Source organism: Haliaeetus leucocephalus, unplaced genomic scaffold, assembly GCF_000737465.1.
Source record: "Haliaeetus leucocephalus isolate CR32 unplaced genomic scaffold, Haliaeetus_leucocephalus-4.0 Scaffold384, whole genome shotgun sequence".
NCBI classification, from domain to species: Eukaryota; Metazoa; Chordata; class Aves; order Accipitriformes; family Accipitridae; genus Haliaeetus; species Haliaeetus leucocephalus.
The window spans coordinates 8,365,846-8,379,425 of NW_010972820.1; the positions used below are offsets into that span (position 1 = coordinate 8,365,846).

The window sequence follows — 13,580 nt, forward strand, 5'->3', positions numbered from 1 at the left end:
AAGATTACTGTGGGCTTAGTAAAAATAGATGACCTATACTAAGTATATCCCATTAGTAATTATCCCAATGCTATACTAGTTCTGTCAGATGTTTTTGACTTCTTCTGTAAACCGGGTTGTGAAAAGTAATAGTATAAAAAAATTATTTCTAGTTGCTGTATTTGGCATTCCTTCAGTTGTTCTGGACCTGCGATTAACTGAATTGTGAAGCAAATTAAGTATTATCTTCTTTTTAAGCAGCTAATAGCTTCTGCTGTTTTCCGTGTAATATGGTTTGTTTACTTTATTGCAGGATTTGGTTATCCGTATCATCTTCATTCTTGGTAATTTAACAGCAAAGAATAACCAAGCCCGTGAGCAATTTTTTAAAGAAAAAGGAAGTGTTAACACCTTGATATCATTATTCCAAACCTACCATGAACTTGATTTGAATGCACAGAAATGGTACCATGAAAAAGAAGGGGAAGGAAAAACCCACCCAAAGGATCCTTCCGAAGCAGAAGATGTTCTGATAAAATTGATAAGAGTGCTGGCCAATCTCTCTATTCATCCCAGCGTAGGAGCAGCTCTGGCAGCTGCCCATCGTGTTGTAGAATTACTTGTTACAGTACTAGGTAATAAAATCTGTGTTGTGTTTGTTATCTTTGTTCAGTCTGTAAGAAGAGTTCGGGATTTTTCTACTTGACCTTCTTATCCAGGTTGAGCCATAACTAAATTAGTTCCATTGCTAAAATAACAAAGTCAATCTGCTGATATTCATAAACTGTTTTATGTAGAAAGCCTGTTTGAGAAAGTGGAAGCATTGCTGCTTTGGTACTGACTTTTCAGTGTCTGGGGAAAGATGATGTAGAAGCATTTAATTCAGTGATCAGATTTGCAGATATGATCATTAAGGATAAGCAAATAAATTTTATTTTAAATACATCTCACTGAGAGTTCATATATAAGGGAAGTCTGTTCTTATCAGGTACTACATAGATGTGTTTGGGGGGGATTTTTTTTAAGGTTTGCAGGTTTTGTGACTGTTCTGGATTAAGTATTCTTTTTGTTCCCTGCACCCATAACTTTCAGTCTCCCTGAAAAATTTCCTCTTATTTTTTCTTCTTTTTCAGATTTCCAGTCTTTATCTTGAGAGGGTGCCTTTCCCTAGAAACAGAGGCTTAGGACTGCAGTTCCTTTACCACTTACTGATCCCTTTGTAAACCTAATTACAGGCTAGGACTGGGCAGTCTCTTCTCCCTGTAACAGTTTAGCACTGACAAGACAAAGAACTCAGAATATTTTAGTGTGTGACAAGAACATTAAATATTATGTAAAGACAATCAACTTAATTATATGCTAGTTTACCAGACTTACCCACCAGCCATGGGGGATTAGAGAAGGCAGACTCACTGCTTCGTCCATTCTGTCTTAAGCCCTGTAGGAGCTTCCTGGGTTGGAACTGGCTTAATCATTGTGTAAGCACTTTTGAGTCTTAAAGCTCTCCGCCACGCTCCCCTCTTCTTGGGCACTGTATCAGTTAGTTTACTACTAAATGTTCTGTCTCCCTGTGAACTTACCCTGCTTTTATTTCCTTCACTCTTGGTTTCTGAGACGAGAAACCTCAGATAAGTCGATATACACAACTTTCAGACTTGCTGGTGTAATTTTCACTGGTTAACATTCTGTCAGGAACTCTAAGAGAGACAATCTTTCAAGAATTGTTAAAGAAGTCCCCCCCCCCCCCCAACTTTTCATGGTGTCTGACATTTAAGTATAATAGTCCTTGGTATTTCTCTATGCCTATCACATAGGCCTATTTCTGCATGTGGATTCTCCTCAGTTCCATCTTAAAACAGCAAATAGGATCTGTAAAATGTCTTAACTAACGGGATTTTAAACCATGTTGCCTTAATCACAATGATTTCTGTAGAGGAAGAGTTGGAAAGAGTGACTTTGTGTTGCCATTCTTGGACCAGCTGCTCCTGTTGGTTTCTGCCATGTTACTGAAAAACAGAATAGTATTGTTTGTAATAGTGGCCATGCAAACTATGATTCAGTTTGCTTTTATATATGTTTTTATATATAATGTACTGCTAAGTTACTCTTGTTCATGTGTGTATCTACATATGCATATGTTTTCTGTTTGTTGGGGTTTTTTTTGCTATCAGAATACAAGTCAATTGATGACTGTGAGGAGTTGGTCATCAATGCTGCAACAACAATCAACAATTTATCCTACTACAAAGTGAAGAGTTCTGCTGTTCAAGACAAGAAGCTACACATTGCTGAAAGTAAGGACTTTTAAACTAGTACTTTTTGTATAGCTTTTTGAAAGTGTAGTTATTCATGCTGTATTTTGATACTACAGAAAATAAGGACACTGATAGTGTTTTGTGGTATCATATTGCAGGAATATAAAGTTGATCGGGCTAAATTCTTCCTATAATGATTTCTTATTCTTTTGGAACATAATTCTATGACTTACGTGGAAATAGGTTGTTGACAAAACCCCTCCCTTCTTTTCCTCCCCAAAGGAATTTGCCATGTCGTTTTCTGTTTAGGAATTTTTGCTAGACTTGTTCAAAATCTATATGCCTGAGCCAAAATAATCACGTTGCTTTTTACTTCTATTCAGAGTATGATAGAGAAATTTTTTTTCTTCTTAGTACCTTCTAGACCTGCAAAATCTGATTTATGTCTGTTTCCAGCTTATAAATCCATTGGCAGCACAGGAGTTGTGTGATTCTCTCCCCTCTGACAGTAGGGACAATAGTTATATTTTAGTGATGTGTAGGAACTGCAATCTGAATTCTGGGACTCATTGCTTTAATGTTATACAAAAGGCAGAGAGTCTACATCTTGTGTACCTTTCTCTCTAAATAGACAAGACACGGGGGAGAGACAGAGCCAGAAGTTCACACAACAGGTATGAGGAGCAGGAAAAAATATTCTGGCTGTCAACTTAGTGCCCCAACTGGTAAACATCATATTCTCTCTAGGTAACAGTTCTGCTGCTCTGTCATGAGTAATTTTATCACCCATAAACCAGCTGTTTCTTATTCCTAGTTGGAGAAATGGGGAAACAAATTACTTCTCTGCCTGTCCCATTTGCTCTCCCTCTCCTGTTTTTATTGTTAGCATGTGGAACCAGTCTCATCACCTTTCCTCTGCCTGAACTGAGAGAGAAAGCCTTTTGATAGCAGACCAGCAGGCTTCCTCCTCCAGGAAGCATTTTGAGAATATGTGCTGTTTGATACAAGTGGTAGATCCCAAAGACAAAAAATAATCATTGCAGACAAGTTCAGGGCATGTTCAGTATTGCAGCATTCAAAGACAGAAGTAATGGGAAGGAAGCCAACCTCTTTTCTATAATTTTTTTTCTCACATTTCTGCGGTAGAAGGGTTAAGGTTGACTGATTTGAGTCCTTTATATGATGGACTGATTTCAGTGGTTCACTTCATACTCACAGGAGACTGATAAATGTAACTTCTGTAACATTGGTCCTTTGTCATGCACTGAAAACCTACATGATGGTAGCCCTTCCTAAGAAATGCTGAAGGTCTCATTCTGTCTGCTGAAGTTACACACTAATCATATGTGAAACTGCTAAGCAGGAAAGCAGCAAGCAAGTAAATGCTTCGGATCGGGGCAATATTAAGTAGCTGTTCAGATAAAATGCATTTGCTTGTTATAGCAGCACTGAGAGAAATAGAGCTAATGTCAGAAAATAATTTGAGTTTTAGAAGACATCCCACCATAAGACCATCTGTTCAGGATCTAAATCAATTCTCTTACGTTACATTTTTTTTCTTCTTTGTCTTGCTGGATTTTCACATGAGCCCACTCAAAACTGTGTAGCAAAACTGGCTCCCATTATTATAACTGTGCTTAGGCTATCTTCCTAACTCCTTTTTTCCTTTGCATTTAGCCCTATATTAGAGCTCTTTGTCTCATCTTCATAGCACTACACAATTTAGCTCTTGTTCTACCATCAGCTCACCCCCTTCACTGCAAGACAGATACCTGTTCCCATTTATTACATTTATTGCTGTTGCTGCTTGCTTTCTGATATTTATTGATAAAAAGCCAAGCACATGTTTGTGATATACAAGTAATTGTTTTTATTTCATTTCTCTGCAAACCAACAGTGCTTTTAAAGCTGTTAATGAGCAACAATATGGATGGAGTTGTGGAGGCTGTCAGAGTCTTTGGCAATCTTTCCCAGTATCATGAGATCTGTGACTTCATCATACAGAAAAAGAGTGAGTTACTTTTGCATTTGTGGGAGTCCTGTTTTTAAATGTCCATAGTTCTAAAAAGGAAAGATTGTTAATAAGCTGTCTCAGTTAAAGGGTAGAAGCAATCTTCTCTGATGTTTTGCAAATTAGGCAAATGTTAGAATCCAATAGTAGTCATTATAAACACCATTTTATTTCCGTTTCATTAAAATGGAAATGTTGGAGTAGGAAGAATATACCATGGTGCCTTCACTAAGGTAAATGCTACAAAACCTCTGTTTCTCCTAAAGATTATAATTTCGAAATTTCCTTTCACTCCCTCAGTTTTTCAAGTCCTACAGGTTAATGATATGATATAAAATGAAAATCCACTAAATTCTCATTTAGGTTCATAATCACAGATTTTTGATTCCCATGTTCAACAGCTTGTTAGCACTTTGTAACATGCATTTAAGATGTTTGACTGCTTCAACAAAGAGACCTCCTGTTTGCCTCTGGGTGAAGTAGGATACAAGTCTTCTCAAGTCCTTTTGCTTTGGGTGTCTAAAGAGCTTTGGAAAAAAACAGGAACTCCTTGCTATCCACAGGAGGTGTGTCATAAGTTTAATTAAACACCCGTTCACTGTAAATTTTTTTTGTATCTACCTGTCAGTGCTGGAAGTGAGGGGATATGCCATAATATACAACCCCTTCTTTCAAGGGTGGACATATCACCACTTTTGGAGAAGAAGGTATCTGCAAAGGGAGAACTGACACTTAGTAGTTGGTTGCTGATGAGCTGTCTCAGTCAAAGGACTGAATGTTCTGCCTGGGGGAGACTGTGGTGTCGGTGTGCCAAGCTCAGGAAGCATTGAGAGGCTGCCTTTCCATTAGGCAAGACTGACTCCCTCGCTGGGGTTGTCTTCCGCTGCCTACTGAGTTCAGCATCAGCAAGTGCTGCGAGATGCTGCACGTCCAGCGTCTGCTTCTTGCCCGTCTCCCACAGGAGCCCCAGGCTGCAGCAGTTCCAGCTGGACTTGGTGCAGTCTAGGGCAACCCTGCCACTCACAGAGGTAAGAACTTTCCTCTCTGAGTGCCAAATGCCAAATCCTAGCAGTTTCTGCTGACTGTGCGATTGAAAGGAGAGTGATACTTTTAAGAAATAAGCTATAATTCGGTTTGGTCAATGGAACTGGATCTTCACATTACTTTGGTGTATTTTTATAACTAGAATTTTGTAGGTGGTGTTTTGAAGAAAATTGGCATTCAGCATGATGTAATAATGGCTGTTACTCTGGGTCATATGCCTACTCTACAAATGTCACAGTAATATGCTACAAGGTTAAATTTTTTGGGTAGGGTATCCTGCATTTGACTGCTTTCTAAGTATACATGTTTAATAAATGTGTTTGTAATGCCACTGGTATGATAAGTCCATCTTCCCAGTAATACTGTTTCCTTCTTTACAATCCAGTATACAAGTTCATGATTGCTTTGCTTGATGCCAAGAACCAAGACGTCTGCTTTTCTGCCTGTGGAGTTCTGCTCAATCTCACAGTAGATAAGAACAAACGAGCTCTTCTGATGGAAGAAGGAGGAATTGGAAAGTACGTTCCTGATTATGCTTAAGAAAAAGGCAATTTTGAGTAGTTTGGCCAAATAGTTTCAATCAGTTTTTTTTTTACTGGTGCCAATAACTTGTAATAAGGATACATACTTAATAGTTACTTAGCATCTAATGTTCTTCAAGGAAGAGCCTTTCATATTCTTTCATATGTTTTTTGAAAAAGCATTAGAGTGGTTTAGCCTACTGCAGAGCCAAAAACCATAGAATAATCTCCCAAAGATCCTCCTGATACATACAGCAGAGGAGAGTACCATACAACAAAGCAACTAAGGCATAGCTTTGCAGTAGCTGCTTATGCTTGACTTAACTGGATCCTACGTGGGCTACAGTTAACAGGCACCATTAATGTGTATGTGTTGGAATTATGAAGATTACTTCAGGAACTACACCCCACATGGTCTCCTGCAATTTTTGTAACTACTTAGTACTGTAGGGAAAACTATCTGATGTAGCCATGCTTGGCAGAGAATAGATCTTGAGTCTCCTCTCTCCGAGAATTCAAGCTTAAGGCACTTACATTGTAAGCGGTATTGGATCTTGGAAAACCACTGTGGATGCAACACTTGTGGCTTTGATGTTCAGATAATTGCAGATCCAGCTTAATTAGAGCAATGTGAAAGATCGTGTTCCTATGCTTGTAAAGCAGTTGATACAACCCACATTTATGAAACAATATGCCTAACTTTCAAAATGCTTTCCTGTTCATACATCATGTAATTACTTTTTTATACAATGTAAACAATGCATAGTCTGCTCATCCTTCCTTCACATGTTCTAGTTAACTTAGAAAATATAAAGCTGAAAAAGAAGAATAAAAGGAAGTTACAGGCAAATTGAATAATAAATGTGAGAAATTTCTATTATATGGAATATAGAATATTCCATAGAATATAGAATCATGTAGAATATAGAATTTTCTATACTCTCTCTGAAAATTTGTGAAGGAGTGAAAAACAGTAACAGTATGGAATAAATCTAGAGGATTTGGAAGTGATTGTTAAGGAGGTCATCCTGACTGTGCCAAACCAGCTCTGTGGATTTTTGGAAATTAGGTTATTGTACCAATATATAGTGGCCCTAATAAAACATGGAATTGTACTCATAAGAGAGTTAAACTTAAAAAAAATTAGGGCAAGTTCTTTTGGCTTTTCATTAGATGCCTTCCAGTCTTCCACAGTGATTGTGTCCACAGAGGAGAGAAAAAGCAAAACCTGTTTTTGGTTGCTTTTCAATTACTGCTATTTTCAGCCATACCTGAATGTGATAGTTATCCTGTGTCCCCTTTACTAATCACCAGATTATAAATCTCACAGTGAAGTAGAGAAGTGAGGGAAAGAGGGGGTCCTAGGTTTGGGGAAGAGAACAGCAGTGAAGGATTACTATTAGAGGTCATTAGGGACAACAAGTGAAAAACGTTTACTTCTGCTGCCCCAGGACTTGTGAACACTGCTGTTTGGTAATGGGAACTCTGGATAGCTACTGTACATTAGCTGGTGCAGGCAGAAAAGTTATAGCTTAATTTCAGAGTCCTGCTCATCATCTAGCCTGCATTTGGTATCTGCAAGGAAGTGAGATTGGGAGAAAGGTCAAGAACCTAATGGTCCTCAATAAAACTGGCATTTCTGAGAGGAGTCCATTGGGAGTGCAGGCTGAGGAAATAGAATAAGGGGCAAGATCTGAAAAATAGTCAGACTTCACTGAATGTAAAAGGTAATTCTGTGAGTCATGGAAGTAGCGAATTCCTTTGGATTTGTCTTCTGATCAGATCCTCTGATGTGTAATAAGATGGACATTCTGACTGAAGCTTTTTCCTGCATTCACACCATCTTTTCCAGATGAATTCTTGGTGCCTGATAAGGTTTGGCTCACATTGCAATCTCTGCTCCAGTGGTAGCCACAGGTTTGGAACAGTCACACATTGTAATGAAATTTCGTGGAATTTTAGTGACTTTGAGATGGTTACATTTGCGATGTGATTGAAATTGGTCAGTTGGGTTAAAAAGTTACAGGGGGATGGACAGATGCAGGCAGGCATACACATATGTGTAGACAAAAGTCGTGCTCACATCCTTAGGGAACTAGACTAAATGCAAAGGGGGAAGTTACTGAGGAAGAAAGTAGCATCTTAAGTTTATTAACGTAGAATTTTCCTGCAAACTTTCATGGAGTCTGCATACATTTCTAGACTGCCAGATTTTGAAGGGCTCAGGAGAAAACTACATGGAGCAAAACACCGTTTTTGTTTGATACTGACAGGTTAGTTGACTGTTTACAAGACTTTGGGCCAGCAGACTGGCAGCTGGCTTGTTTGATATGCAAAACCCTGTGGAACTACAGTGAAAACATCACGAGTGCGGCCTCATGCTTTGGAGAAGATGCTGACACGTTGCTGGTGCTGCTCACATCACTCTTAGGTGAGATTGATAATCTTGGTCTCTTCTCCTTAATGAAAGAAATAGAAGGAGCAAAATCAAAGCAGTATTAGTTTGGCTGGGAAGTCTGTCATGCAGCTTTAAGTGGTTGGCCGGTGTAGACGATCCAGCAACACACTGGTCTATTGCCATTCAGCACATTTCCTCAGACCTTACAGATTGCCAAGGTGGAATTGGCTGCTGTCACTCCCCACTCTAGTTTGTCTAGTTACCATGCCGCTAATGCTTTTCACCAGCTGCCTTTTTGCCTGCTCGAGCCAACTATCCTGCAGACCTTCAGTGCAAAACATGCATTTTGCTGGATGTGGGCCCTTTTGGCCTCAGAGGTCATTGCAGGTATTGACAGAAGCAGGGGCTCAGCTGTGATGCACCTGGTTACTGCACAGCACACACCAGGCAGTCTGGGGAATATGGCTTTTCCCCTCAGCCTGAGGGCTGTGTGGTGCAATGAGCTGAGCTTGCTGCTTGTGACAAGAGTCCCTTGGCTGCCCTTCCTTTCTAATCGTGATCTCCTTGTGGGCAAGGGCATCCTGACAATTTCTCATCTGCTCCCTAAAGCTAGGGAGGGTGTGCTCCTCCATAAATACAGGCTGGAAGGTGCCTACAAGTGAATGTTAAGACCCTGATTTGCTTAGCCAGCTGGATCTTTTCATCTGCACATTTATGTTTGCTTCAGATTTTACAGACTTTAATTGCTATGTAATAATCCTATAGTCACTGTATGTAATTTTCCTCCTTTTTTTTATGAGCACTGCTTTGGTTATGGTTTTATTTTGGGTAGGTCATTTGCAATTATCTTTAAAAAAAAAATCTTTAAAATGTAAATGAAATTGAAGCAAACCTTAACTAATTTTGATTTGGTTTTAATTGGAAATTTACTAAAGATACATGCGTGCTGTGGAGAAGGCTGCATGTTAGTCAGACCCAGACAGAAAGTGAGATCCCCATGGTCTCTTTTGTTTTTAGACAATCAGAAAAGTGGGTGGATTTGTGAGGGGTTTTTTTCCCAGTTACACCAGAATTACTTTTATTCCTTGTTGTAATCATTCCTTGCATTACATTCCTTACTATGACAGAGCATATCTTATTGAGAGCAGTAATTCCATCTATTTATCTGAAAATACTCAGTGTTTGAAGATCATTAGTGGACTTTTTAACATTCTGCAACAGAATTGCAAACTTTACAGCCACAATTGTGCTTGAATTTTCTGGCATGCAGCAAGGAATATATATCATTGATTTGGAAAATCCTTACTTATTTTTTTTACTCTGCATTTAACACTGCTTATTCCAGCAATTAATTTGACTGCAGAGTCCAGGCTGGGTAGTAATTGGAACTCTCATTAACTAGTACAGCTATTTCATGTACAATTGCAATTGCAGTTAGAATCACAATTGTAGTGCAACTGTAATGACAATTAATTAAAAATAGGTCAGAATTAAATCAGAAAGCTAGTCTTTCTTCACGCTATAGTCAAAAGAGTAGCTGTAGAAAAAGTGCATCTTATTCATTGGATTTGGTTCCTCTGTGTGTTAAGAGCCAACAAGTTTTAGTAATAGCAGCTGGTTAATATTGTCCTACATCTTCCTCCTCCCATGGTATCCAGTAACAGCCTTGAACTGTCATTGCTCTGATTCTGTCATTCAGGAAGCAGGAGGCAACTGCTGACAGTCAGTGGACTGTACTTAAGCATCAGCATGCCCTCAGGAAGCGGAAAAAGTGGAGCATGGCACAGCAGACACCTCACTTCACCTGCTGTGCTTGGCCTCCTCCCCTTTATTTTTCTTTCCCCTACCTGGCACAAGATGACAAAAGATATGAGGGAGCCAAAAGGGAGTGGAAATAGCCTGAAAAGATGTTGGGCCTGAGAAAGGCTGCACAAAAGGCACCGTTTGTTTTTGCTTTTCCCTGCCTGATCCCTGCAGCCTGAGAAGCAATGGCACCGCTTTCCAGTGGCACCATCATTTGCCTTCTTTCAGCTGCTCTTGAGTTTCATGTCACTTTATTGGCTCAGAGCTTCTGGAGGCTGGTGTTTCCAGGCCCCTGGCAGCAGCTTTGCTTTGCTCCGGTCCCTCAGGAGCAGCAGTGGAGATGAGCCTCTGTCTTGAGAATGTTCTTGTTTGGTCATTCAGTGAAATCTCCTTTCTCCCTCTCTTTTTCCAGACTTTTCTTCCACTCACCTTTACCTCCACTAGCAATTCGAGGATGTTATTTGGAATCTCAGTACATGTGAACTCTTACATGGCATGATAGTAGTTTCCAGGGCTCCTGGCCCCTGTCTTGCTGGAGTTATAGGGATGGGTAGCCCTTACAGACTAGAGTCTGTACTCTAGTTTTCAGCTTCCCCCATAGCATGCAGACCCAGTGTGCTTGTCTTGTTGCTGGGCTTGCAGCCAGTTCATATGCTGTTTGGCCAGTTACCCAGTTTTGCTAGTTTTGAGGAGAATCGTGGGAAAATTAAATGATCTGAGGATGCACAGCTTGCATGTGGGACACTGATCCTCGCTGATCCCCAGGGTTACTCACATTCTGCTTTGGGAAATTTACTGTTTTGGTTCAACACTTCAGCTTTTGAACTGCTTCTGACCCTTGTTCTTGTAGGCTGGAATTCCCAACCTCAATGATTCCATAAGCATTCAATCAACTTCTAGGGGGTACAGCTGTCTAATAAAAGGGAGAAATGTCTCTTGCTCTGTGTTAGAAGGTAGTTAATTTGGGTAAAAGAATCATTTCAGGAGTAGGCAAAGCAGTTCTCCCTGAAAACAAAAAACAGAGTCCCCTATCTTCCTCTTCGGGGTCTCTCACTTCTCTGCTGCTGAGATTCATTTTAGGTATGTTGGGCTACTGTGCCATTGGTAAGACAAGAGCTAACGGGCACAAGTTGCAATAAGAAAAACTCCAATTAAGTATTAGGAAAAGAAGTTTCCACCGTGGAAGGGGTTGAACACTGGAGCAGGCTGCCCAGAAAGTCTGTGGAATCTCCATCCTCGGAGATGTTCAGTACTCAACAGTACGTGGACCAGAGCAACCTGATCTACGGTGGCTCTGCTCCAGAGGTCCTGTCCAACCTAAATTATCCTGTGATACCATCAAATATAGATCTGAGGCTGGATTTTATCTCTGATTACAGGGTTTCTTCCTGCAGAGATATGACATGTCTTCCTTCTTGAAAGAAGGGGTTTTTTTCTCTTTATTTTTATTACAGAAAGCCTCTAAATGGCATCTTTTCTTTATGCAGGACCCCTTTTGGAATCTCTTTAATTTTGGTAATTTAGAAACACTGTAGTAGAATAGAAGTCAAGTATTGTTTGCAGTTACTGGTAACTTTCTATGAAATGGAGCCCATCTCCATGTCGTCTCTTCCTTTAGAGCTGTTACAGCTCAGGCCATGTGCTCTGCATAGGCACCTTGGCATTTTTTTAAATGGGACTAGTTGCTGTTTGAGTATCTCTTTTCTACACAAAGTTTGACTCAAAATGTGGGTAACTGAAGTTTCTCTTCAGCTCCAAGTTGTCTTTTACCTGCTGCGAATGTGCAGTAAGCTCCCTTACAAAGTTGTTTATTTAAGATTGTGAATCTGCTGCTCTTTCATAGTCTAGGACAAAGATAAGTCACACTGCCCATCGGGTGCAGGGTTGTATCTTCATTTTAGGTCTGTTTATGGCCTAAAGGCTGTCAAATATCCTTATGTTAAACTGTGTGAAAACATTTGTTCAGCCTTATCAGTTGTGTTTGTAGATTCTGATTCAGGAGCATGCTTCTGGTTGCAGACTGATTTCTTCTTTCTGTAAGGGTTTGTTTCTTTGCCACATCCAGTGCCAGGCAAAATGGAGGGGGAATAACAAGTGATGACTTCCTTTCATTCCTAACATTGCTTGTCCCTATTAAGAGTGTCCTATTATTTTATTTATGAATTTTGTGAGGAAGGGAGGGTAACAGTAATACAGTAACCAGTGTGGTTCAAGTTCTTTAAGTATGATAGTAGATATAGTTTGAAAGGGTCTTCATGAACCAGATTAGCAGAGCAATTTGTGGCAGGAAAAACACAGTTGTAGTTAGATGAATTGATTACTTACATTAGCAAAATTGCTGTGGAAAATGTTAAACCCAAGTAGTTTCCAGGCTGACAGTCACAGTAAATGCTTGATCTTGGAGACACAGTTTAGCTACACCTGTGAGGTGTGAGAATAAAAGAACCTGCAGTACCCTTTATACTGTTTTACTGATCTTAACATCCTTTATTTTCAATTAAGTCTCTCAGTGATGCTTAGTTTGTCTTAAACATAGGGTTGTTTTTAAGCTATCAACATACACAATTGATAAGCTGTATGTGCTGTGGTCATAAAGTACATAGTTGGGTATATTTGTATTCAGAACTGATGACAATATTTTCCTTGCTTACAGATGAAGAAGTAGCATTGGATTACAGCCTTGACAGAGATTTAAGGGACTACCAGAAACTATACTGGGAAAGAGAGTTCAAACCTGTGGCAGAAAAACTACTTGATAGAATTCAAAGCCATCACTTTCTTCCAACCGTGACTATTACTCCATTTTAATCAGTCGTTTGGGGTTCTTTTGTGGTGTAGATTGTACAGCTTTATATTTCTAATATGCCTGTACATTGCCATTGGTAAGCATGTTGGAGAGCATGGCAATTTCATTTTAAAACAGTTAGTAAAGCCTGGCATTTATATACTGGATACTATCTTTTGAGAAGCTTGCATGAAATTTTTGCATGTGTAACTACTTTTTAAAATATATTCAAGCTGATCAGCTGTTCATTGTGACTTGTCTGTTAATTGCATAATTTCTTGGCTGGGAAAATGAAACAAAACTATTTGCTGAACTTTTAATTTTTAAAAGGTAAATTACCACTGAGTACCTGCACCTCTGTGGCACCAGAAATGCTGTGCACTGTAAAAGAATGTTACTTCACAGGAGCCCGTATCTTACCTACAGACTTGGACAAGCTTTTACTTTGTATTAAATTCTGCAACAGAGTAACCTAAACGCTATTGGGGCAATCCGCTGTATTACATTCTAAGCTTCACGCTTCAGATTGAATGCTGCCAATGGCTGGGGGGGAAAGTTGCTCCCCTTTCCTTCAGAGATCCCCCTTTTTTACCACACAGTATCAGGTAGTCCCAGCTCCTGTGTTGATGCTTGGGGGATATAGGTCCAACTGTGCTGGGAAGAGGCTTTTCTGAATTGAGACTTCACATCTTAAGGCAAAACACCCGTATCTCTGATGTAAGAGAAGATTTTAGCGAGTCTGGTGTGTTCTTCTTTCAGTTGTTCCCACATTCCCAGGAGCTGC

The 13,580-nt window shown here is 39.7% G+C and overlaps 1 protein-coding gene across 1 annotated transcript in view; it reads left to right on the plus strand.

The window, feature by feature from the left end:
- The window catches only part of ARMC2 (armadillo repeat containing 2), a 61,903-nt gene extending 49,084 nt beyond the window's left edge, over positions 1 to 12,819 (plus strand). Inside the window, exons 13-18 of the mRNA XM_010573455.1 lie at positions 293 to 614; positions 2,151 to 2,273; positions 4,132 to 4,245; positions 5,675 to 5,807; positions 8,084 to 8,241; positions 12,665 to 12,819. Of these exons, the coding sequence (XP_010571757.1) occupies positions 293 to 614; positions 2,151 to 2,273; positions 4,132 to 4,245; positions 5,675 to 5,807; positions 8,084 to 8,241; positions 12,665 to 12,819 (1,005 nt within the window). The remainder of the gene's footprint in view (positions 1 to 292; positions 615 to 2,150; positions 2,274 to 4,131; positions 4,246 to 5,674; positions 5,808 to 8,083; positions 8,242 to 12,664) is intronic.
- Positions 12,820 to 13,580: the final 761 nt, after the last annotated feature.